At 49.9% G+C, this 25,871-nt stretch overlaps 1 protein-coding gene across 2 annotated transcripts in view; it reads right to left on the bottom strand.

Moving 5' to 3' along the window:
* The window catches only part of RNF123 (ring finger protein 123), a 47,697-nt gene that overhangs the window by 10,933 nt on the left and 10,893 nt on the right, over positions 1-25,871 (bottom strand). For both annotated transcript variants that reach the window (XM_014251707.2, XM_088061724.1), the window contains exons 11-35: positions 25,420-25,534; positions 24,516-24,620; positions 24,266-24,391; positions 23,014-23,106; positions 22,748-22,821; positions 22,190-22,307; positions 21,611-21,710; positions 21,040-21,101; positions 20,879-20,950; positions 20,066-20,186; positions 19,169-19,270; positions 17,886-17,992; positions 17,189-17,387; positions 16,454-16,599; positions 16,182-16,265; positions 15,765-15,872; positions 13,002-13,179; positions 11,938-12,012; positions 11,462-11,549; positions 11,115-11,202; positions 10,906-10,990; positions 3,737-3,876; positions 3,405-3,593; positions 1,838-1,913; positions 1,577-1,661 (exon numbers count right to left, since the gene is read on the bottom strand). In XM_014251707.2, the coding sequence (XP_014107182.1) occupies positions 1,577-1,661; positions 1,838-1,913; positions 3,405-3,593; positions 3,737-3,876; positions 10,906-10,990; positions 11,115-11,202; positions 11,462-11,549; positions 11,938-12,012; positions 13,002-13,179; positions 15,765-15,872; positions 16,182-16,265; positions 16,454-16,599; positions 17,189-17,387; positions 17,886-17,992; positions 19,169-19,270; positions 20,066-20,186; positions 20,879-20,950; positions 21,040-21,101; positions 21,611-21,710; positions 22,190-22,307; positions 22,748-22,821; positions 23,014-23,106; positions 24,266-24,391; positions 24,516-24,620; positions 25,420-25,534 (2,736 nt within the window). The remainder of the gene's footprint in view (positions 1-1,576; positions 1,662-1,837; positions 1,914-3,404; positions 3,594-3,736; positions 3,877-10,905; positions 10,991-11,114; positions 11,203-11,461; positions 11,550-11,937; positions 12,013-13,001; positions 13,180-15,764; positions 15,873-16,181; positions 16,266-16,453; positions 16,600-17,188; positions 17,388-17,885; positions 17,993-19,168; positions 19,271-20,065; positions 20,187-20,878; positions 20,951-21,039; positions 21,102-21,610; positions 21,711-22,189; positions 22,308-22,747; positions 22,822-23,013; positions 23,107-24,265; positions 24,392-24,515; positions 24,621-25,419; positions 25,535-25,871) is intronic.

The raw sequence follows: 25,871 nt of genomic DNA, 5'->3' as shown, positions 1-25,871 counted from the left end.
ACTACAAAGCCCTTGAACATCCGAGACTAGATTTGAACACCAGTTCCCTCGAGCACAGTGTCTCTGGTTTGTGATGGTGCAGCCCAAGGCATGGAGGATGCTGCTGGCACACAGGGGACACTGCCACTTGGTGATGACACTGGCTGCCCGGAATTCACATACCCAAAGCACAACTGGCTTTTCAGGGAAAGGACAGTCTGGAAGCTTTCTGTCTCTCCAGGACTCCCTGCAGGCTAGGAAGGATGTGACTGATATCCCACTGTCATCTTCCCAGTGCTCTCTAGAGTTTGATAAACTGCAAGACAATCCTTCCCCTTCCCCATTTTGACCTGACAAGTGACCTGACCCACGACAGATGTTCAAGGGAGAAAGGCAGGGAAGGACTTTTCATCCTAGCAGGGAACTGTTTTATCACCTCCTCCTTCCCTTCAGGAAGAAATGTCTAGTTGTGGCATCAAATTCATGACGTTTGCCCTTTCCACAGAGCAAGGTTCTGAGGGCAAGCAAAATCCACCTCTGCTCACAGCACAGAAAGGCCACTGATCAATGACCTTGTGCCCAGGTTTTGGCACTGTCACACTTGGGGCTGTGAGACTGGTGCAGCAGCCACGGGAGGCAGGTTATAATTAGATATATTTGTGTACATCTTTGAGTCCTTGAGAGAAGAAGCTGAAAGACTGGCTTCAGGGCTGAGCCACTCAGCCAGATGGGACTCTGCTCTCTGCAAAGCCAGCCACTATTGTGTTCTCCAAACATGAAAACAAGCAGGATGTGCAGCACAGGCAGAAGAGCCCCATCTCCTACAGCAAAGAGTGACCAGGCAAGACACCTGCAAATGACACTGGGAGACAGCAAAGGCAGGGCTGCAGAGTGTCTGAATAAATCTGTTTGCAGGACTCGGTACAAGCAGACACAGACACATAAATGATCAGGTCAGCTGTGGCTTTCTCCATCCACAACACTCCCTTAGTGCTGCTTCTGTGTAACTGGCTACCATAAAGACAAGATTAGTTTCATCTTAAAATCAGCATCACCCAAGTGCCTGGAGAAGACTCGTCTCACCTTTGTGGCACACGTCTGGGCAGCCAGAGAGCTCTGATTCTGATGTCTTCCTAAGAGGGTCCAGGATGAAGGAGCTCCAATGAGCTCCCTTCCAGCCATCACTGTGTGCTGCAGCACTTTGATGTGTCACCATGTCAGCACAGCTCTATCACACACAACTTCCACCAGCAGCTGTCCTGTCACACAGTGCCAGACCCCAAGGAGGAAGATGCACATGTGCTGTCACTACAGCAACTCACAACCACCTCTTAAAAGGGTTTTCCATCACAGCCACCTCTCACAAGGGTTTCCACCACCACAGGAAGGGGCTTTGCACCCAGCAGTAGCACTGGGATGCAGCTGCTAGGGGGAATGTGGCTCTTTGGTTTCTGCCTGCTCCACACTCATCAGCTTCACCTCGCTTTAGTCTCCACAGCCCATGCTGCTCCTGCAACATCTCCCACAGCCCCACCACAGCACCCAGAGCAGTGCCACACACAGAGACCCCGTGCTTTGGAAGGCAAAAGCCACTCACCCCTGAACATCAGAGTCCACCAGCAGCCGGACCAGTATCCCTGTCACAGCCACAAGGATTGGGTAATGGTCCACACTCTCCAGCCCTATGGAAGCGAAAGAGAAAGGTAAGAGCTTCTGCCACCGTGTGACAGGCAGAGGAGGGCAGGTCTGAGGTCTGATCCCATCCAGCTCTACACTAGCCTTCAATACAAGCCATCCCTCCCTTCCCAAGGGCATGCTCCCAGCATGTTTTCCATGGAGAGGGACAGAGTGGACTCACCTGGCAAACGGAGGTTGACCACTCTGTCAAACAAATTCCTTTCAGCTGTCACACGGTTCAGCACCTGGTTCAAGAGCTGTGCAGGGAAAAGCAGAGAGGGTTTGTATTTTCTGGATGGGCCTTCCTGTGAGCAGCATCCAAAGAGCTTTAGGGCAGCATGTCCTTGGAGTTTGGACTCAGTGCCTGAGAGCTGATGGATGCACAGAGGGAAGCTCACAGCACACACCTAGCTTGGCCCTGGCATGGAAGGAGTGGTACCACATCACAGTGGTTGTACCAGACCAAAAACTCCCAGGGAGGAGTCAGTCTGAGGTGAAGATACTTGTCAGCACCTTCCACCTAAATCTGAATTCCCACCTGCAGAAGCCAAGCTACTTCTGCGGATAAAAGCTCCTGGCAAGCAGAAGCTACAATCTTCAGGACAGCCAGAGCCTGTGAAGAGTGAGCTGGCAGCCGTGGGCAAAAGCAGTGTCAGGAAGGTGAAGCACTGTCCAGGTCCTGCCCTGCCTGGAGCTGGCAGCAGGATGGACCTACCAGCTCTGAAGCACAGAGAGCAATCTGCAGAGATGGAATCAGTTGTGATGACACTTAATTAGCCACCATTAGCTCTCGCCCAAACCCCCAGTGGGAGGAGTAGGGACTGCTCCAGGCTTGACACAACTGCTCCAAGCTGAGCACCATCTCTCAAATGCAGCATCCCTCTTCCTGCTGCCCCAATGCACAACAACAGAACACTGCACCCCTCTGTGGGCCTGGTCAGTGGTGGGGCTTCATAATAGGAATAGCAAGGAGGAAGCTGCAGCACCCCACTCTCTGCTGCACATTCCCCAGCTTGCCTAAGCCACCTGCTAAGGACCCCTCACTTTCCTCCTCACTCAGTTGAGCACTTCCCTCATGATTATGGTACCAGACCCTGCTACCTCTTGCTTTGTTTCATCTGCTCTGAGCCCTGAGTATCAACCTTTGGGGTACTGCTAAGGTACATCTGACTGCTCTCTGCCAATGCAGCTCCTACAAGGGCAGTCTGCCCTCAGGGCTTTCCAGGACTGCTCATGCTTTAGAAAAGAAACTAATTTACTGGAGCCTAAGGGGTGTTGTGAGTTGGAATGGGGCTGTCCCCATCACTGTGGTGGGAAAGTGGAGACATATTGGTACCATATTCTAGGATTGAGGGATAAAGGACCAAGGTGCCCGAACACTGGAGTGTGTGCACTGTGAAACCAGCTACACTCTGCACAGCTCCCTACCCAGAAATACCACACCTTCTCCCTTCTCTCCAGATTTCATGACACTGCTTGTCACAAAATTCAGCATTTACTGGCATAAGGAAGATTTAAGCAGCTGTTACTCTCCCTCCCAGCAGAGACAGAAATCAGCTGTGACCAGAGCAGTTGCAAAGGAGGGGAGCAGTTGATATGTAGAGATTTTAGGGAGCACCACTTCTTCTGCAGCAGCTCTAAGTACCACAGCACTTGCAACAGAAACCCCCAGTTCACCACACATCTGTAGAGAGGGCAGAGGGGTCCCCATGCCCCTCCAGATGCTGCTTCTTCACACAGGATGATACCTGGGCAAGCCTCCGAAGCAGCAGCTCTGACGACGGGCGATTCCAGTCGAGGAAGATCTCCGGCGCCAGTGTGACGGTCATTTCCAGCACCCTGAGCAGGCTCACCGACAGGTCAAAGCAGGTGGCACACACCTTCAGCTGGCGGCTGTCCACAAAGTTCCTCTCCAGGCGCTCTGCTGCCTGCTGGATCTGCCAAGCAATGGAGACAGCTTAAAAAGAAGCCCCTTCCCAACAGGAGGGCTGTAACCTCCAGCGCAGTGAGTTGTGCCCTGAGCCTTTCTGTGTGCAGGACACAGCACCCAGTGAGTGCTGCATCCCTGGTGCACACCCACCTCCTGAATCATGCCAATGAACTCGGAGAAGGCCCAGTTCAGCTGGTTCAGGACACTGTTGAGGAAGCTGGGGGCCAGGTCGCGGTCACTGCGGAGCAGGTCTGCCATGTGGCGCTGCAGCAAGGTGGAAGGACACGGCTCTGAAACCAGACAGAGACAGCTTCAGTAGCCTGGTCCCAGGGCAGCCATGAGTGAGTGTCGAGGACAGGCTGTGAGACCAGTCCTGGGCTTGGGAAATGTTGGCTTGTGCCTTACAGTAGCAGAGATGGCAGGACACTGGGAGCTGGCACAAGGACTATTCTGAGCAGTGTTCGTGCCTGTTGGGCCTCCCAGCACTTTTTTCCAATGCCAGCCTGAATTAGCCAGGGAAGAGCCCTCCGTGCTCACTGCTGCCCACACGCACAGGAGCACTGCCCTGCAGCTCAGCATCCCTCTTGCTCAGCGCTGCAGAGGCCCATGGTCAGCTCAGCATTAATTGCTCCTGATACCAGTGTGGCAGCAGCTGCCTGGAGCCAGCACGGCCACCCTGGCCTCACATGGCCATGCCTGTCTGCCTGTGTCTGGGGAGGAAGGCATCCAGTAAATTCCACTCCTGAGAGGCTTATGTGTGGAGCTGAGGTTAGTTCTGCCCTTAACAGCCTCAGGCAGAGCTGCCCACACTCTCCAGCCAGGTTCAGCCCAAGCACAGACACATCCCCTTGGTTTCGTGTCATCTCATCTCTGGGCTTCCTCACTATCAAGACCACAGATGAGGTCAGGCCCAGCAGCTGGGAAGCACAGTCAGGGCTGTGTGGGACACCAGCCCCCACAGATAGGAAGGGAAAAGAAGGGGGCACAAATGGGACAGATGCTTCTCACCAGCAGAATGATCCACTGCCAGCAAGAGGCCCACAAAACATTCAGCACTACAAGGGAAGGGTATTGGAGTTCAGCCCAAAACTTAGGGCTTGGAAAGAGAAACCTAAGCAGATTTACCAACTATAGGGAAAAACACCAATCTAACTACATTTTCCCCCACTAGAAGCTATTAGAAATAGCAGGTGGAAACCCTGGCAGCACCAGGACTGCCATGCCCAGAGGAACAAACTGTGCTGTGACTTCAGAAGCTCTCTGGGGTTGTAGACTACTCAAAGGGCCAGCGTGGGCAAAGCAAACACAGGACAACTTCCATCACATCCCTAGGGATCAAGAAGCAAGGTATAACTACAGGCAGATTGCTAGCTGGGATTAGCAAAGCCAGGGAGGGATGACAGGAGACAGTCATCTGAAATGGAAACAGGACAAATTATTCTGTGAATACCCACTAGCAAGTGCAATGAACTTCTGTTATTATGGAGGATACTCACTGAACCTCACAGTGCATAATCACCCCGAGCAGGCCAGTGCCCTGGCTTTGATCCTGCCTAAAAGCTCATGTTTGGGAGGGATTTCATCACAACAAATATCTTTGATGTCCTACTCCCACCCACATGTACTTTCCCAGCCTTTGGCTACATGTGGCTCAGGGACTGGCCAAGCCAGACGTCCTTTTTGCATATTTATTGGTCCTCTGGGGATTTCTTGCCCAGTGCCCTCTAAAACTGTGTAAGCCTTTAGCATTAAGCATGTCCCCGAGCAACATTCCACAGTTCAGCTGTGTGTAGCAGCAGGAATTCCAATTGGAGCTTGGTTCCTGCTCACTTTATTTGTAAATATTTATTCTCTGTAACCCCTTCCTTCTGGTGGTAGAGACAGTAAGATGCTCCTCTCCAGTCACTTCCTCCAGCTAGCTGTGATTCCAGACCTTCATGACAGTCTTTTAAATGGGATCAGCCTCAGCCAGTGCAGTTTCTCACACAGAAACTGTCCCATCTTTGTCCCTTTTGTCACCCCTCCCTGAAGCCCACATCTCTCCCAGGTTTTCTTTGGAGAGGTGGAATCAGAAGCACATGCAGCATCCAAACCACAAGCGCGTGGAAGATTTGCACAAAGGCAAAATGTGGTTTTGGTTTTGTCCTGGTTTGCTTTCCTCATAATTCCTGTTGTGTAATTTCTTCCTTCACTGAATGTCAAGCTGCTCTTCTCTAAAAGATTACTATAGGTTGCCAGCTCAAGAAATAACCCTCAGGAACTGGTCCTGAGGCACAAGTGGAGAAGCCCAGGAGCCAGTGCTGGGGCACACCTTGTCTTCTCTGTCAGTGATGGATGAAGAGACACAGCACACCCTTACTTCACCATTCTGCACCTGGTCATGCTGATTCTATCCATGTTTTCTCTGTCAGTCATTCAGAATTGAAAGGTCTTTTTACAGGGGTTTTAGTGCTTTCTTTCCCTCAGTCTCCCTTCAGCATGTAAAAACTGCTTTTTGTTAAAACTGCTTGTATTAGTCCCTTTCCAGCCTTCAAGTACCAAAGCAGTTCTAGGCAGAGATCACCACTCCTCATGGAAGAACTCTGCATGTTGTCCTCATGGTCTGTTGCCAAAGCCTCTTTTACTAACCTTGCAGGTCAGGATTGATCTCAGGATGAACTGCCCAGCCAAAGTCTACCTCATTTGAAGGCAGCTTTGGTTTTTTGAAGGATGCTCCTATGCTTGTAATAACTTGCTTTGTCCTGATTTTTAGCCAATGACTATTTCTTCACAGTCTTTTCTCAATGAGTGGTGTGATTCTGTAATTCTGGGTTCTTAAATGCTTTCCCTGGTGCTGGCAGACTGTGCCAGACTATAAGAGCATTAAAAACTGGTGCCTTTTGTCAAACCTTTCCACAGGTAAATAGGTTTATTGAAGGTTTTAAAGCTAACATCAGGAAACAATTATTTCCTTGGCTTTTGTTGATCCCATGAGGATTCTGAATCTAAAGATGCTGAAATCACTGCTACTCTTTGACAGCAGCAAAAGGAACAAGCCCTGGAATACAGCACAAACAGCTTCATTCCTTGCACAAGTTCCCACATGAGGTAATTATTACTGGTATCCAAAACCCAGTGCTGGTGCTGTGTCCATCTTTATTTGCCATATGTTCACCTTTGCTGGGACATTCCCACCCACCTTGGTTACCACTGCCCTCCTGGGAAATGCCACATTCCTTATGTGCCACTGCAGGCAAGGATGTCATTTCACAGGGAGCCAGTAGATACTCAAGTGCTGGGGAAACTTTCTTGATGCTGACGCTAGTAAATCATCAATGCCTCAAAATTTGTACCTCCCTAATACAAAAGCCACTCAATCCTGGCTTAGCCTTCGTTATGACAGATAAACATCAGTCATTGGAGCAGAAATTGGTAGTTTTTCAAGGCCAGAAATTTTGACCTCAATACATTTAATGTGGACAACAGAGCATGGAACCAAGGGGTTATAGATACATCTGATGTTTCTGAAACAGAAACTTCCCTGGAAAATATAAACAAAATAGAGGAAAAGAAAATGTAGGTAGGGGAAACGGTGAATTAAAACACAGAGTTCTTTAAGAAGATTATAAGGGAGCCAGAAACCCCAGTGCTGCAGCAAACACCTGGGTTAAAAGGGTCACTGAGAGCATGATGAAGCAAAGACTTAAGTTAAAATACAGGAGGCAAAGTGAATGTAATCAAACATAGACAATGGTAGGCAAAAGCAAGGAGAAAAGGGGTACTAGATAGAGAAGACATAAAAAACATCCCTGACTGACCATGGTAATGCAAAGTTTTTTCAACTGTAGGAAAAAAATATAGCAGAATTATTTAATAGAAGTAGTAATGGCAGAAAGTCTAAGAGTAGAAGCCCATTATTAGAGAGAGTTAAAAATTAATAAAGCAGGCAAAGTGGAAGCCTTCAATAAGTGCTCCTACTAGATAATGGTAAAGAAGCAGGGTCACGTACTTTCATCACAGGAAGGTAATTATGTACTTTTATAGTTTGCTAATGACCTAGCAAGATTTATAACAGGGCTAATTGTGAGACCTCTTGGTCAGCAGCCTGAGGAGGTCTCTGGATACAGCAGCATTTACAGCAGAGCTTGAGCACAGAAGGGGAAAGCCCCAAATGGACGAGATTCAGATGCAAAGCAGCTCCACCCAATGCTAATCTGAGTTGCTGAAAGGCTCCAGATGTATCTGCGAGTCCACATCAGTGTGCCCATTTGGAGATGCATTTAGAGAGGACCAAAGGGAAGGCTGCAGGGCCAGGCAGAAGGAAAGCAGGCAGCACTTGGGGGATGAGATATCCATAAGGTTGAGTGTGAGGCATCAGGATGGCCCAGGGCTCCTGGGATCTATGTGTGCCTCCAAAGCAAAGCCCTGGCAAACCACCTAATGTGAGTCTTGGCTCTGTGACCAGCACATCAGGGAAGGTTCCCAACTACATGACACCAAAACTTCTGGGGCTGCTAAAAAACATGGCAAGGGTGAACACCCCACAGGACTCAGAAAAGCAAAACCCCTTCCTGAATAAGACAGAGAGACCACATGCTTTTCACCACTGAAAAGGACCAAGAAATTAGTTTACCCTGGTACAAAAGTGCTTATGAAGAATAAAACGTTGTAGAGAAAGGCAGGGCAGCAGCAGAGGAAGACAGAAGGTGAGGTAAGGTAGGGGAAATGGTTTCAAACAGAGAGAGCAAGTTTAGATATCAGAAAAAATTCTTTACTGTGAGGGTGGTGAGGCCCTGACACAGGTTGCTCAGAGAAGTTATGGACACCCCATCCCTGGAAGTGTTTAAAGCCAGGTTGGACGGGGCTTGGAGCAACTTGGTCCAGTGGAAAGTGTCCCTGCTCATGGCAGGGGGTTGGAATGAGAGTGAGCTTTAAGGTTCCTTCCAATCCAAACCATTCTGTGACCCCCATCAGGAATCATAAGCTGTAGATTTATTTCTGAGAGTGAGCGACTACTACCAGTTGATACTTTTGGTGTTGTCAGATCAAGGTGGGATCTCCTCCTGAAAGTCCTCTTCAGCTTAGGCAATTTACTGGACTTGGGAAGGGGACGTGGGTGAACTCTCTGGCCCGTGTTGCACATCTCAGCTCGATGATCTCATGGTCCCACCTACCTTCCCTCCACCTGATGGATGCGTGGGCAGAAGGCCTGGGGCAGCGCAGCCCCGTGATACAACCCAAAGCCACCCTGCAGCTCTTGCTTTTCCAAGCCGGGCTGGGCCCGGCTGCTGCTCTTGCTGTGCGTGCCAGGACAGCACCTGGCCTTGCCTACAAGTCCTGGTGAAAGCAAAACAAGTCCCTGCAGCACCAGCAAGCACAACTACCCCAGCTCTGAACACAGCCCCGTCTGCTCTCTGGAGCCCAACTGAGGCAGAGCTCTGCTTGCACAAGAGCTGAGGAATAACTCTGTGCCAGTGGAGCTGAGGAATAACTTTGGGAACAAGCTGGGACACAGATGGCCTTTCTGAGCCTCTGTCCCCTTGGGCTAAGCCAGCCACCATCCACTGGTCACCCTCAGTGAGCATGGGCAAAAGGCAGCAGAGAACAGGTAGTCTGCGCTCTGGGTGTTTCACGGATGTTGTGAGGCAGCATGAGAAAACCTTCCCCACCTGTGCAGTCTTCCAAGGAAGCATTCCAAAACAGGACTGGAGCACCAGAGGAGAGGCATTCGCCCACACTCCCTTCAGAGTGGCCTGCAGCAGCAGACCCAGACAAACAGGGACTTCCTTAGCTCAGCAGTTTGTCCCATTGACTCTGCCAGTGCTCAAATTGCAACATGGTGAAGGCTGATGGGTGTGAAGGGGAGGGGGGGTCATCTCCTCCTCCTTCCCTGGGCAGCATCTCAAGGACACCTCTGAGTCCCCTGTCCCTCTTCAATTAAATCAGCATTTATTATTGATTTGGTTGAGCCTTAAAATAGCACTCCCAAGAGTGAGTCCCCAGTAGCCAGCACAGCCTACTCTGGGCTCAGGATCAGACTGTGTGGAGCCACACTATGTGTGGAGCAAGGCCTCGACAGCTGAGGAACTCTGCTGCTGCCCCAGAGCTCCCCAGGATGGGCTGAGCTCAGTTACCACCCCACAGGACTGGTGACAGCCTCTCAGTGGCTTGGTTGTGCAGTAGGAGAGGGAAGGGACAGCCATGAGATCCCTCCTGCATGTGTGCCAGGGCTTCTCCATTGGATGAAGGATGAGAGGAACCCCCTTCAGCAGGGCTCTGACACCAGAGGTAACCCTGGTAAAACAGGTGCAAGAGCAGGTCCATGATGCAGCCTCAGAGACTGACACATGGGCACAGCCCCCCTGGCTTCTCCCAGGGGTGGAGCTGAGAAAAACAATCACTTGTGAAGCTCTCTGCCTACAAAGAAGGGTCTCTCTAGGCAGAAGAGGGGAAGCAGGGAGCTTTCTAAAGCTACTCCACCAGACAAGAGGTCACACAACAAACTTACTCTGGAAACTAGCAACAGAGAGATCTCCTGGGCACCATGGGCAGGAGAGAGAAAAGAGAACAAGAGTGCTGTTAGAACAGACAGGCAGCTCCCTGGACAGGGCTCACTATACACCTCCATGTGCCACCTGTCCTTCTGTCCCCCCGCGAAGCTTCTCAGAACAAAGTCTGGCACAAAGCCTTTTCCACATCCCTTTTCAGAGGGGGATCAGGAATGTATCCACACAAACCCAGAATCCATAAGAGTAAAGCTGGGGACATGTTCTTCAGCTCAAGAAAGGCAACTTCTCCCCACATCTTTCTCAGAGCCAAGAAACCCCTCAGATTAGTGACAGTGCTGAGAACCAAACTGCAGTGCCAAAGGCAGGACAGGCTCTGCCAGGCTCTGAGAGATTCCAGGATAAAACACCCTGACTGCAAACTTATACACTGCCCTGTTTCCTTGGGCACCAGCTCCCTCTCACAGGGCACCTGCTCCCTGGCTGACATGGCAGCTCTTCCCCACAGCAGCTGTTCACTGTGCGTATCACAGAGCTTTCTCCCAGGCTAAAACTCTGGTAAGGATGCAGTCCTGAGCCTCTCTCCTCTCCTTTGGAGGGCAGAACCCCTACTTATGATGGATCTTACTCACCATTTGGCATGCCCAAATCACCAGGAGAGAGGCTGGGGATGGCCAGGCTGTAAAAACCAGGCCTGGATATTTGGCCAGGAACACCCTACTTTGGCAACTATCCCAACAGCTGGCCTGGCCCACAGGGACAGCTGCTAAGGAAGAGGCTGGTCCTCCCTCAGCACCCATCACAGCCCTGAGTGCCCATCCCTGCCCCACTCACTCTGCAGGCTGGGGAGGCTGGCATCCTCAGGCTTGGTTTTCAGCAGGTGTGGGAGCCGTGTGTATCTGTACCCAAAGCCACAGCCCTGGCAAAAGAGGTAAGGAAATACCTTAGAGGCTAAAGAACAGTTTTGCTGCTACTGGAAAGTGAAATGTTCAGTGTCCCAGTAGCCCCAGGTGCTGAGAGGGGCAGGGGTGCAGGATGCTCACCCGCCACAGCCTGACAAGGATCCAGTTGGTCTGTGCCCAGGGTCGCTGCTCATAGGGAGCCAGGAGGTTCTTCATCATGGAGATCCGCCTGCCAGACAGGGACACAGGTCAGCCCACAGCATTTGGGAACAGGAGATTAAACAGGACACAGAGCATGACCCATGGAGCTGGGGCAGAGCAAAGCCACTGGTAAAAGGGTGACAGAAGGCTCCCAAATCAACTCCACCACCCTGCTGGCAACTCATGGACTCTCAGTAGTGCTTGGTAGCCCTCCTGCTTGCTCACCCAGGCCTGCCACTAACCCAGCCCCACCCCAGCTCCCCAGGAACAGGCAGGGCAGCACTTACTGCTCTTCTGGGATCCTCTCTACAGCACGCAGCGAGTGGGGGTAGCAGACGTAGCTGGCCAACGCCTGCATCAGGGAGTCCCGGATGTCTGAGGAGGAATGAGAAGGGACTAGGCCAGGCACCCAAAGACACACAGCACACCAAGGAGCACCTGAATGCCAGTGGCCAGGAGGGACTTGCCCTCATGTTCATATTGTCCCTGACATGGAGAGCATGCCTAGGCTCAAGCAGCTAAGAAATAAGCCCAGACTGGATATGCAGGTAGCCAGGACATGAGTCCTGCTCTCAAAAGGGTGTCCTAGGTCATGCATCTTCCCTGCAATAGGCAGGATAAGGACAGTGCCCAGCCTCATTTTGAATGTGGATGCATAAGCACTCAACAGATTCAGCGGACAGATCCAGCAGTAGCCTGGTTGAGCCACTGGCAGTGGCAGCTGTGACATTATCACCCCAAAGGCAGAGGAATGCAGCCTTACCTGTGCCCACAATCCTTGAGTCAGCAAAATGCTTGGCCAGGATGGCAGCGAGGCGCATAAGGGTCTCTTCATAGCCTGCAAGAGAAGGAGGGAGCAGGGTCATGGCAGCAGCCTGAGGGGCAGCCCTGTGGTCCCAGTGCTGCCATGGACACAGCACAGGGCATGGAATGAATTTCTGCTACAGCTAACTGCAGCTTAGCTGTGTGTCTAGTTGTCAAAACAGAGAGCTGGGAAGACACATCCACCTCTGGGAGAGCCTCTCACCTCAGTCTGCAGAATCTGAAACAGTTATTCAGAGAAAGATAAAACCATGCAATTGAGTTGGATGGCAATGGAGAAGTGCCTGATGCAGAAGAGGCTAAGCAACACAAAGAACACCCTAAGTCTATGCAGAAAAGCCATGTCCAACCTTCCCACCCTGTAAAAATCCACTACTGCTCAAGTCTGCTCTTGCCCAAACAAGAGCACTTCAGCTATGTCCTGCTGGTGGGAACAGAAGCTTTTTTTACCTTCACGGGCTCTGGAAAGCACTATTTGTTAAGAGCTAAGTGAGGTCATTTAGCCAGGAAAACACAGAATGTGCACAGACAGAATCCACCTAAACACAGACTCTTGGCATCAAGTGGGTGGTTATCTCCATAGGAACATCTTCAAATTCCAGGGGAATTCGAAAGCACTCCCAATTTCTGCACTCAGAGCACATCCTCTCCCACCCAGACACCAGAAGGCTGTGGTAGAAATTGCAGAGGCAATCACATCTTACAGCACTCCAGCCCATTCCTGATACCTGCTTGGAAACACAATCCATAGTTGCCAGGGATTTTTACTACAGCCAGTCCTGTGACAGCTTCAGATAAGGCAAGGGCTCCCTACTTGAGGACAGTGACCACAGCTAACCACCTGCCCCACAGCTCAGACAAGGCACTGGTGCAGCACATCACAACCAGGAACAGACAGAAAGGAAGATGCCCAACATAATATGCTTCACCATAAGGATGTGGCTTGCTTTAGATTTTATATTTTAGATTTAGACCAGAATCAGGAAGCTGTCCCCATCCCCTCACCTGGAAGTTCCTCCATGCTGTTGACAGGGCTGAAGTAGTTCTTGAGTGCACTGTAGCTGTTCATAGCCACGCTGAGGTAGAATTCCGGCATGAAAGCGAAAAGCGAGCCCGTCCTGTCACCGTGCTCGATGGTGCGGATGCACACTCGCAGCAGCCAGTAGATATCCTGCATCTTCTCCTGCCCAGAAAGAACACAATTCCCAGTCAGCTGACAGCTTCTCTTGGGAGAAGCATCAGCATCACACTCACACCTCAGAAACATCCCCATACTGGAGATCTTGCTCAGACATCTTACTGCTCTAAGTTCAGCAACCAGATCTGTGCCATTTGGTCTTTCCATAAAGCCACAGAAGTGGCAGCTGGAAGAAACAATCAGAGATCTCTACACTAGCCTCAAGCTCACTAATATGATGGCTTTGTCTCACCATGCCTTGAGACCCTCCAAGCACTACTCCTTACCAGGGCATATGCAAACACAAGGCCTGGCAAACAAGTATGTGAGTTTTATGCCAAGGACACTGCTGAAGGAAAACAGGCACTAGCACTCTCCAGAAATCTGCTGGAAAGAAGGCTGGTCCATTGTAGGGATTAAATGGGAACAGGCTGAAAGCTCACACCAACTCAGATCTTTGCAATAGGCAGCCACAGCCCTTCAGGTTCTGTGCCAGCCATTCAACCAGATTTACTGTCCTGAGGAACATCAGCCTCTTGTTTCTCTAAACAAAAATCAGAGGGTCTTAAATTAAAAACAGGAAATTTAAGGTCATCTACATAGCTTCAAGCTATAAAAATGGGCACCATCAAAGCCATAAAAAGAGGAAATAGTATTTCATATCCTGTAATGCCAAGAAATAGTGTAAGCAATAGCTACTTGCATAAAAATAGATGAAGGGTTACACTTCTAATTTAAGAAAAAAAATAAAATCAGAGGTGCAGATAAGGCATTTCATTTGCTTAATGGCTTTTCTAAAGTGTGTTGTTACCATCTTTGGGAAACTTTCATGGGTTTATTCTGTAAATTAGACTGAACTAGTGCAAATCAACTGAACTGACTAATGGACATCCTTTTCTCAACACTGACCCACATCTCATCCAAATCGTTACTTCCAAGACAGAAAGCAACTGTGCAGAACAACATTAAGGTTTAAAAAACTGCTTTGGGTTTATTAAGGTTGAAAAAGCTGCATTTGGCTTTAAGACTTGATAACCCCAAACATCATTTCAGGTATTACCAAGCTAGAAGAAAGCCTGCACCAAGAGGATACAAAGATGTGATTAGCCAGTGAGATAAATAAATACAGTGTTGTAATAAAATAAACTGTAATTCCCACAGGGATGTCTTGAAGGCAGAATTACATTACAGAATTACGTTTAAAACTATGTGTGTTTTTAAGCAGTAGCAATCCCTTTTGCCTAACTTTGAATCCCCCAGAATAAACCAGTGGCTAATTCCCTCGAGGAAGGAGCAGCCTCTGCTATGCTCTGACACCTCTGCACAGAGCAGGACTTTGCCCCCAGACAGAACCAGGCTCTTTCTCTAAAACAGCAGCAGCTGTGGTCATACAGATGTGACCCTCCAGTGCACACAATTCCCAGGGATGCAGGAGCTGCTGCTGATGCCTCCATTGGAAAGGAACAGGGACTTGAGATGACTTTGAGATGGAGCCCTGAAGGCAGAGGCTCCTCAGTGCAGGCACATTCTGCAAACTCACTGGGCTCCTGGGGCACATTCCTGCTCTCCCTGTGGGCCAGGCAGGCCAGGATAGCAGCAGAGGCCACAAACAGAGAAGACTATAACCCTCACTCCCAGATGCTGCTGATTCATCAGGAAAGGTGACACTGCAGTCCTGGTTTAGTATGATAATGGATTACCTAGAGACATGAATAGTGTTCCTGTGTGGGCCAGCACAGTAATACCTGCAGTGCACCCTGGTGATGCCCCTCAGCCTTTCTAGAGCAGTCTGGGAAGAAAAGATTATTTTCAGGCAAGCATAGGCTATGCTAATGCAGCTGGAGAGCTTCTGCCTTGCAATCCTGCTCCAGAGGGAAGGAAGGGATGAGCAAAGAGCTCACGAGTCAGGATCAGCCACTGCAGTTCTGCAGTGTTCATGAGAACTCTTCTTCCCCTCCCTGTTTACACACAAAAGCCACAAAGAGAGACAGGGCAAGGCAACGGAAGTCAGGAAAAAGTCAGCAAACTGCTTGTGAGAAAACAGACCAGAGCTTTTATCCTGGAAAATGGGGAATCTGGGGGAAAAGTGACAACCTGTGCAAATAGCCACTGCTCCAGTAAATGTGAAATACACTCTCTGCATGGGAACCAAGTGAAGAAGGGGAGAACACCTCAACAAGAACCCCTTGACTTGGATCCCACAGATTCCAGGAAGAGCTGCAGTAGTGAGATCACCCCGTGACACAGCATAGCTCAGGGAAATGGTTCACAGTAGAGTCTATCTTCTGACATGTCTTGAGAACTGAATCTCCCTTTAATCTGCACCCTTTTGTCTGCAGTGCCCTAACTGCACCATGCACAGCTCAGATCAGACTGGGCTGATCACTACGGGACACTGGGGACAGGAGAGGGGCCAAGCCTAGAAAGGAGACTCCAATGCACAATGGAAAAAGCAGCCTCAGAGATCATTAACATTGCTTCAGGAGCAGGAAAATGCTGTGATATGTGATCCTGTGATATCTGAACCAAGCAGCAGAGATGCAGAGGCTCACTGGTCTCCTTTCAGCTGCTTATGTTATGCTCCTGCCCACCTTTGAATAAATGGTGACATTTATCCAAGCGAGGCGCCGGCTCAGGTGGTTGAGCTTCTCAGAGAAGACCTTTTGGCTCTTCAGCAGCTCCTCATGGATGTCTCTCCTCTGAAAAGAGTGCAGAGATGTGAGGGCAGATGTAACTGCCATTTACAGTATTCTTTTTCAGTGCTGGATAAACAATGCAAAAGCATATACCACCTTGGGGCTAGCTAGGGAGTACTGGCAGGCGGGGAAAAGGGTCAGCAGCCTTTCTGTGGAGGGAGTGGGAATCAGTGCTATAAAAAGCACTTATCAGTCTCAGCTGAAGCCCACAAGGCCTGATGCAGATGCTGGTACAGTTGGGCAGCAGCACTTCACCCTGCCAGATACTGAGGCTCTGCCAGAGAAGGAAGCTGGGAATCCAGAGACACTTACCCTCTTTGGGCAGCGGCTGATTTTTTCCTCTGTGTCTTTCAGTGCCATGGCATATTCATTCACATCATCTGACACACCAACCATCTGAAAAGCAGCAGGTTTCAACAATAAATAAGGGGTTTTTTCCCTTAAACATGCAAGCATTTAACCAGAACCTCAATGGAGGTTGGCAAAAGGACAGGACACACAGTCACTAAATGAGCAGAAAACAGAGCTGGTGTAGAAGCATGGGTCGTAGGGGAATGGATTCCTGCAGAGCATGTACCACTTACCTTCCCAAGCTGCTGGTGGACACTGAGGTTGTACATCATCACTATGCCATCCAGGACTTCCAGAAGGGAGTTCTCAGTAATGGGCTGGTCTGGCTCTTCTGGGGGTCTGCCCAGTAAAAGACCCTCATTTCCATGGGTGCCTTCAACTGCAATGCATTCCCAAGACAGGAAGGAAGTTCTTATCAAGGCATTTTGGCACCTCAGCTTCTGCCTGCCGTTCTCTGAAGCCAAAGCCCTACTGTACCTCTGTAACATGGAGCTTTTTCCCAGCCCATGGGATTCACTAGATACCATGCTACCACACCATTCTCATCTTGCTGCCTGCATCAGGCTGTTCAGATCTGTTCAGACTGACCCAAGTCATGCAAATTCCACTTCCTCAAGCCATGTACATGCTTCAGAGGCCTGCTTGGTCCACCCAAACAGCAACAGTGCTGCTGTTGCACATATCATCCTCTGGCTGGTCTGCCTTCAGAGATAGTGTGGCTACAGCTGCCTCTGAACTGCCTTCCTGCAAAGTCTCACTGCATTTAGAGGAACCAAGGCAGCATCTCCTTACACACAGAGGGTGACAACATCACCAGTGTCATGTTCAGGATGGCAAAGGGGTCTTTTGGGTGTCAGCATGCCCTGGGAATGGGAAGGAGCAATGCTGGCAGGAAGGGGACTGCATTCCTCTGGAGAGCTGGAAGATGCCATTCTGCCAGGGCCACACCAGCACACAGCAGTACTCACTGTCCTCCCTGGTGCGCTGCTCCACGCGCAGCGTGAGCACTTTGATCTTCTCCAGGGTACCGAGGGGCCGCCGTGGGTTCATCAGGCTGACGGCTGCCGTGCTTAGGAATCGGTTGGCCCGGCCCAGGGTCGGGGAGCTGAGCCAGGCAGGCCTGGCAAGAGCTCCACCAATGGCCAGGGCAGCAGAGGGGCGCTGGGACTGGAAGGAAATTAAGGGAGAAACAGTTCCAGCTGTGTTTGGCTGCCTGTTGTTCCTCCCTGGACCCTGCAAGGATGTTGGTAGAGATGCACAGTGGCCACTGGAAGATGAGCAGGCAGGGTAGCAAATGGGTAAGTCCTTCCAAGGGCACATGCCAGGCACAAACAGCAGACTTGCACAGCAAGAGGCTGCTCTTCCTACAGTTGCCTTGCACCTTTCCAAATGCAAGCACCAAGAGCTGCCATGGAGGGGAGGCAGCACATTCATGTCAGTGGGTAGTGACAGAGCAGGGCCCAGAAAATTTTGCTGCTCAAACTTGATGCATCCAGGACCTCACTGATCTCCAGTGATTCCCATCCAAGTGCAGCTGTTTAGCTGACTGCCCATGGACTAGTTACAGTCCCAACCCTGCCCTGCTGTAAAGCAAAGCCTTCCTAGACAGAGGCCAAACTTGCTGCCCCAGCACCAGGGCCCCTGCAGGTGAATAACACAACTCACCTGTGCTGCTGATGTTGCCGATTCCTCATCTTCATCAAGATCATCCATAGTCACTGCCTGCAGCTCTGCAGGGTCAATCAGGATGTTGGCTTTTGCAGCCAGGTCATCTGCACAGAGCACACCAAAGCAGCCATGAATGCAGGAGTCACTCTTCACTTACCATGAGGAAGGCTCATCCTCTTTCCTGCTTTTCAACAGTAGGGAAGCAGCCAGAAAAATTGGATGCTCTATCAGAACAAGCTCACCTGTCCCAAGCTTCCTTACATGGAACAGATCTGCCCTTACAAAAGGAACAGAGACCAAGCAGCATCAGGTGCTGCCCTCCCAGGACCCATTTCTGCTCCTGGTCCTACCAGCTACAAATAGAATAACTGAGAAACCAGCAGACAACCACCAGGGCCAAACTGGACTAGCAATGGCAACTCTCTGCCTGAGATCGTCTTTGAAGCATCCAGCCCTTCAATCCTGTTCCATGAGGTGTCCCTAAGTCACAAGGACAGAGACTCACCCAGAGGAAGGCTATGCTGATGGCTACACTGTACAAAGCCTGAAGAATGTGTTCTTTAGTCTACAGTTCTGACTTTAAAGCTGGCCAGGATACCTTGGTAAGAAACCAGAGGAGACTATGTGGTTCTCAAGGTAAGTAATCTAATTTTGAATAGCCAGGGATTAACATGAGACAGAGAAAATGGTCCTCATCTTGCAAACACACTGGGGAAGGAGAAGAGACATCTCAACCAAAAGCAAGAGCCACATTAGCCAGAAACCAGTGACAAACCATGTCCAAGGGAATGGCAAGGGATTTCTAAGCCTTGCACAAGGCAGGCTTTGGAAGCCTGGTGCCAGAGGAGTGTGCTGAACACAAACACACAGCTGTAGTACATACACAGGGCTCCTCCTCACTGCCCAGAGTGGTGCACCAAGTAAATCCAGGGCATCCTTCACACCCAGCAGAGCCAAGCTGATGGCCAGTGCTTTGACAGCTCCCAGGCCTTGGCTGTGGTACAGCAAGAGCATCACACCAGAGGATATTCCCAGACTATCCCCTTCCCACCAGCTGCCACATGCCCAATTAAGAGTTACAAACAGTAAACTGTTAACTTAAAGAACATTCCACCTAGGAGGTGTGGTGTCTTCTTCAGAGTAATTTGAATCTCATTACAATTCAAGTCTCCTCTGCCTGAATTTAATAAAAATTCATTACCCACAGCTCCCTTCCTGGAATGTCTTGCATGAATTCTATCCAAGACCTGGATTCAGGTATTGACAGTGAGAGCACTTACCTTTCAGAGTCTTTTTAAGATGAGACAAAAGACCCCCAAGTCGCTGAAGGTCAAAATAATCCACCTTCCCATTATAGAAGAGTTGAGGAGGGACATACGCCTCTGAAACAGAAGAGGAGATTTGTTTTTTTCCACAAGTCCCATGTACAGGATCCACAAAGTCATTTAAGGACTCCTAAAGCAGACCCCAGGACCCACATTTAGGATTAACATTTAGGGACAACTTTTGTTGTAATAAAAGCACAGGCCATTAAGGCAGAGGTGATTTCCACAATGGAGCAAGAATTAGATCCATGCAGAAACAGGAGCAACCAATGGCCATCAACAAGACTGCCAGCACTTCCTCCCTCCAGCCACAGTCACTGTAGTAAACTGGATCATCAGAAAACTTGGCAGCTCTCCACCTGGCTACTCCAGCTCTGCCACTTAGTCCCACAGGGATAGTAAGGCACTTACTGAGTCTAGAGAAAAGGTCAGCCTAAAGTGAGAAAAGGGAAAGCCAGTGGGGTCTAAGGGTGGGAAAGCAACTGGCACTGATTTAGTTTCCCCTTAATTCTACAGTTTGGGAACTCACAATCATATTGGGAAATCAGAAAAAAAATCTTCCCTGAAACTCTGACTAAGGGATCACTGAGCTGCCCTTCCACAGACCCGCAATCAATAGTGGACTCTGCTCCAGAGCAGACAGGGGAATAACACACAGTACAGGTGCCCTTGGCAGGTCTCAGATCTGGATGTTAACTGGAGTAGACCTGCACATAGCAACTTCCCAGAGTGACGGAAGGCTCGAGCACTCATTAGAGAGATAAAATTTCCAACATCCTGGAAAGCACTGCCAAGAGGCAAACCTTGTCCTAACCACAGAAAAGCCTGCAAAGCCTCTCCCCCAGGCCTCACCTTCACTGCTCAGGGCAGCTGGGTTCTTTGCTTTGTGGCCATCCCAGAAGTAGCGCAGGGCAGCGATGAGCCGGTGCAGGAAGCACACCATGTACTCTGGTGGACACAACACAGTCAAGTTCTACGGCAAGAATGAGAGTCCAGCATCAGGGAGGTGTGACAGTGCATCTCAGTCCAAAGGGCTCCTACATGGAGCAGGCATAAACTTTTGTGTTCTCAGCCTTGCTAGCATCTCTAGCTAACAGCTCTGGCAGAGAGCCCAGACCTGATGGTGGGCAGCAGTTTCCACCTCCAGGAAGTCTTGGGACAGACTTAAACAACAAGCTGGTCCAACAGAGGACAAGGGATAACACACACTCCATCATGAAAGATGAGGCTGATGATGAACACAGGGATGCAGGTGAAGGGTTTCCTACAACAGCAGATGTGTGCCTCCCAGTGCTTCAGGACAACAGCCTGACCCAGGGCCACAGGAAAGGTCCTCATCCGAGCAGAGAGGAGGATGCCAAAGCCAGCAGCCCCAGTGGCAGAGCACTCCAAAGCCACATTCCCTGAGGGGCTATAGAAGGACATTCACTTCCCACCTAAGAATTCTCAAGGACCACTTTCCCATAAATCATTGCACAAGGCTTATCTAACTTGCCTGGTTTCTGGCCTCAGATCTTCCCCTCCTCATTCCCTGCCATATCTAGACCTCAGTGGATCAACTGTTGGATTCAGCAGCCCAGCCAGAAGGGTAGAGCTCCCAGCCTGAAGGTGCAGAGAGCCCTCAGGGTCAGACTTGGAGGGAGGCAGGCCCTCTGTCTGACTTACCCCTCTGTTGCTAGCGTTTTCCTGAAGAAACTTGCGGAATTTGTTTAGGAAGATGTATCTGGAGGCTTCTCCCTGGCAGAAGGAAAATCAGGTGGTAAATCTAGGATTTACAAAGCACATCATATGAAGATATTGTCACAAAAGACCAACAGAGTGCTTACCCCTCCTCTGTCCTTGTTGTTCAGCAGCAGCTTCAGAATCTGAACCTGGAGACCTTCCACCACTAAAAGGAGGACACACGTCTGCCATCAGGAAACAAGCACTGGAGAGCTTACTACCACTTATCTGCTTACTACTGGAAGTACCCCATAACCCACACTTACTTCCAGCTCACTACTGGAACTACCCCTCTTAATCACAACTGCAGCACCCTATCCCCAGGAGAAAGGCCACCTCCCCAGCACATGGGGCCCAGGAAGAACCAGTGAACAGCAGAAGGCTAACCCCACCACTGAGAATTTTCTCCACCACCGAGGAAGAAATTAATCCATAGATGAAAAACAATGCATAGGTTTGCTCCTGCCCCATCATGGGGGGCTGCAGGTGTGTGCAGTAGGATCCCAGCACTCCTAATATGCCATCAGAACAGAGCACAGCTGGCCCCCACCTCTGCACCACAGCCTGTCCTGGCAGGAACACAGCTGTACTTCAGGTAGTGAATGGGATTTGGAAACAGCTCCTGGCTGCACAAAAGGTGTGGGATCTCGGCAACTTCCCTCCTTCCTCACAAACCTTCAATGCGTTTCTTGAGCCGCTGGCAGCCTCTTTCATATGCCCGACGCCTCAATCTCTCCTCAGCACTCTCCTCCTTCACCTCCTTGCTCTCCTTGCCCTGTTTGGGGGACAGACACTGATTGGTAGGAGACCACTGCACAGGGTAAATGTCTTGCCAGAAACTCCCTTCAACAAAGTGAAACGGAGAGCACAAACTCACCGAAACAATGTGCCGGTTTGTGACTGACCTAAACAGGTCTCCTCCAGACTTGTAATGAGTAATGGCAGGAGATCTTTCGAGGACACCCCAGTCAACCCAGTAATTCCTTAAACACTGTGAGGTTCCCTTCCAAATCTGTTGCCACAGAAAACTGTCCCGCCCACCCCTGTCCAAGCATCACACCTCAAACACTCTCTAAGGGGACAAAAAAGATGACAGGAGAATGGAAAAACTACAGCTCTCATATAGCTCTGCAGGACCCACCAGTGCTAACACAGCTGGAAAGAGGGGCCATCCAACTTCCTCAGCCAGAAAAAGATGCAGATGGCAGGCCACAACATTTCCTCAGCCTCCTCGGTGGAGATGCCTGTACTCACCTCCTTGGTGAAGCGGTTTGGCCACCACGTGGTGGGAATGAGCTCCTGCAAACCCGCCTCCTCCACACGCAGCGGGCTCTTGATGTAGAAGAACACAACGGAACGGAGCACGTCAAAGCTGCACTGGAGTTAAAGCAAGCACAGAAGCTACAACGGGAAAAGGGACAGGGCATGTCTCCAGAGCTGTAGTGAGAGACTCCTTTCTAAACTACCACTGCAAGATCCAGAGGCCTCTGGAGAAGCCCCACACAGCTATCACAGCAGCTGCCCAAATTCTACCACAGAGCTGGACTGCTCTGAAAGTGGTTTTGCTCTAGGGATATTAGAGGCCAGTCAGGTAGAAATGAGCTCCTGTGTGTTACTAGGATGTGAACCCAACACTGCTCCCTCTCCTCAAAGCAGGACTTTGTACAGAATGGTGTCAGGCAGAGGAGACCTGAGAAATGAACTCTCAAGACAGGTGGCTTCTGCCTCCCTGGACCTGCAGGTCCTTGAAGTATCCTTGGCTGCATTACTGAGGGAAGAGAAAACTGAGACAGGGGGAGACACAAAGGATACAGGACATTGCTGAGTAGGTATTTCCTAGATTTCTCATGCTTCAAGACTGCAATGGTGAGCCGGAGGTAGTGGATCTAGGAAAACAGGAGAAGCAAAAGTCATTCCATCTGCAGAACATACAACTCTCCAACAGCTACAGTGTGACAAAACTGCCATCTTTGGATCAAACAACTACAGAATCCAAAACATCATGTACCTTTGGACAAGGGGACATAATAGAAGCTGGCTAGTCACAGATTCCTGGGGATTCAGAAGTGCAAACTCACTTGTAATCCCAGGTCTGGGATGATGGGGGAGAACCTGTAAGCCCTCAGCAGGGACATCAGTAGCTGCTTGAGGCACTCATGCACTTCATACTCCTGAGAAAATAAGAAACACATTGAAGAACAACAGCATGGAGTCAGGAACAGCTATAGCTCCCAGAGTGAAACCTTGGAAGGAAGCATTCATTTATCAACTGAAAAAGCAGGTGCTCTGAACCCACAGCGTCCCTTCATCTCCACAGGAGAGAGTCCAAGCAGAAGTTGATGCCAGTGCTTTGCTACAGGGAAAAAAGTTTCTGCAGAAAGTCCAACCCAAAAGTCACCTCCAAAAAGCCATAGTCCCAGGCCCTATTTGCTGAGCAGTCACCAGTCCTCTTATTCCCTGACTCTACCCAAGATAGTGTTGGTAGAAGAACCAACCCAGAAGAGAAAGAAGTCTTGGATAAATGTGATGAGAGAAGAGTTGTCTGTTTGCATCCAACTCAGAGCCTACCAGCAGGATGAGAGCCAACTCCTCCACAAACACAGCAGTCCTACCAGAGGGTCCAGTTTCACTGCTAAGATGGTGGGCCTGAAGTAGTCATGACATTTTCCCATTAAACTTCTCATGGCAGCTGGCTGGGTCAGTGCCCACATCTGTTAACTGTTACCCCAAAGGGCAGACGTGCTTTCTCCAAGCAGATCCCTGGCAGTGACTGGCTCTGTGTAACCACCCAAGCACTCCAGCAGCAGCAGCTTCCCAGCTGCCTCAAACACATGTTCCAGGAAGGAGTAAGCTCATCCAGCACAGATAGGAAGGGAAGCTGGAGGAGGTTTTTCCCCAGCAGTGCTGGAGATGCTGAGAGTGCACTTCTACCCCAGTCCCGCACACTCTGATCGATCTCTTCAGCACACGGCAGCACTTAAGACCTCCATAGTCAAATACACATTAATAACAATCAGACGACTATTCTTATTGATAAATTTGATGTTTCCAGAAGCAGGAAGTTATTCACCATCATCAGTTCCTTTAGCAGTAGGAGAAGCTTAGAAATGCCTGGTTAACTCATTGCCAGTGTCTGCATTCAACCCTCAGTGCCTGGGTGTGCAGCAGCAGCAGCCAGATGAGCTAATTGAGAGGGTGGTCTACCACAAAGAAAAAAGAAGAGAAAGACACTGAACACTACCAGCATTTTGTAGGGAAGGCTCCTGTCCTCAGCACCTCCCAGGGTCTCCCTGGGATCCCTAGGGAGGAACCAGCAACCTAACAACTCACCTCCATAAGAAGCCACATGAGATCCAGCAGCTGTTGAATAAGGGGATGGGCCTCCACTGCCCCTCCTCGCTCAAGGATGCTCAACAGGAAGGTCATGAGCACATCTTCCACCAGGTACACCTTGCACTGTGGAGAGAGAGCCAGGTCAACATTCTTCTATGGTACAGTCACTTGCCAGCAAAAGCTGGGGATTGCTTTGCCTTGCAAGAGCAGTAACAAGCACTACAAGCAATGGGCAGGCAAAACTCACCATAAGGGGGGAGAAATAATTGAAGATATGAGCTAATGTAATCAATACTGTGGGTTCTCCCTGCAGCTGCCACATGGATGTGTCTTTCTCCACCAGCTTCCCCTCCTGCAATGACAAATCCAGAAAAACATGACTTGGATCCAGCCCAATCCACCTTGTACACGAACACTGAATGAATCACATTCCTGGAGCAGCCACTGTTGCTGTCCCATGCCTGACTGCATTAAAAAGCTTGAACACGGGAGTTTAGAATGCCAAAGAAGCAAAGCCTATTCCTCTGGAAAGCTGTAGTGCAGTCCAGATGTCACTATCAACCACATGCAGGCACTTTGACAATGTTCTTCTAAGAAAAGGCTCAAGTTTACATGACAATTTGTAAATGGGAACACCTACAGAAGAGGACAACTAGCAAAGCAGGCCTCCATTCAAGCCAAGACCATTGCATATGGCATTGCCTATGCTTTGGGCATAAACAGATCATCCCTCATCCTAGTGGAAAACAGTGTTTCCAGCAAACAATGCCACAGCCCAAACAATCCGCAAGGCACACCCGCCAGAATTTCATCACATTACTGTAAAAAGCATAGGATATGAACAAACTGATTTCAAGGGTGCAAAATCAAATCCAGCAGTTGTGACCCTGACAAACATCACCTCTTGAATACTGGCAATGAAACTTCATAGGACGGAGAACAACAAAGACCAGCACAACTTAATTAAAGTCCTGGAACTATCAGGAAGCCCATTTTGGAAGCCAGAGAGCTTCAGGAACACACATGCCCCACGCAAGCATTTAGACTCTCGGGTGTATGGAAACACCTGAGCTGGCAGCATGTGCCAGGGAGAGCAGAACCACATTTCCCAGCGTGGTGCCCCTCAGATCCACCCAGTGATGCCAGCCTACCGTCACATCTATTCCAATATGGATCACATTCTTCAAGTAGCTCAACAGCTTCCGAGCCTTCACCAAGTCTGCCACGGGAGGATCTTGCAAGGGCCGGTAACCTTCCACTGGATAAGTACGGAAGTGTTAAGGGAAAATGCAGTCTGCATTTTGGAGCTTCTTTTGTTTGTGCAAGGAAAAGACTCTGTCTACTTTACGTTGTACCCAGTCCCAGTTCAAACCACAGTGCCTTCTAAATGGTTGATAAGCCACAAGCTCTTATCTCCACTTCCTCAATACTGCAAAAGTACTTCACTTCTGCTAGGTGTGAAATACTTTTTTCATCAGAAAGACTGGCTGGAGCTCCCACTACAGCCATCAACAGGCAGAGCCAGGACTGCTCTGACAGGAGCTCCAGGCTTCAGCATTCACACAGCAACAGGCAACACTAATACCATGTCAGAAGTCCCATA

This window comes from Pseudopodoces humilis, chromosome 13 (genome assembly GCF_049639895.1).
Source record: "Pseudopodoces humilis isolate 2021_Gansu_Grassland_sample_001 chromosome 13, ASM4963989v1, whole genome shotgun sequence".
Lineage (NCBI taxonomy): Eukaryota > Metazoa > Chordata > Aves > Passeriformes > Paridae > Pseudopodoces > Pseudopodoces humilis.
The sequence above is the reverse complement of the archived record's forward strand: the minus strand, read 5'-3'. Positions and strand labels throughout refer to the sequence as shown.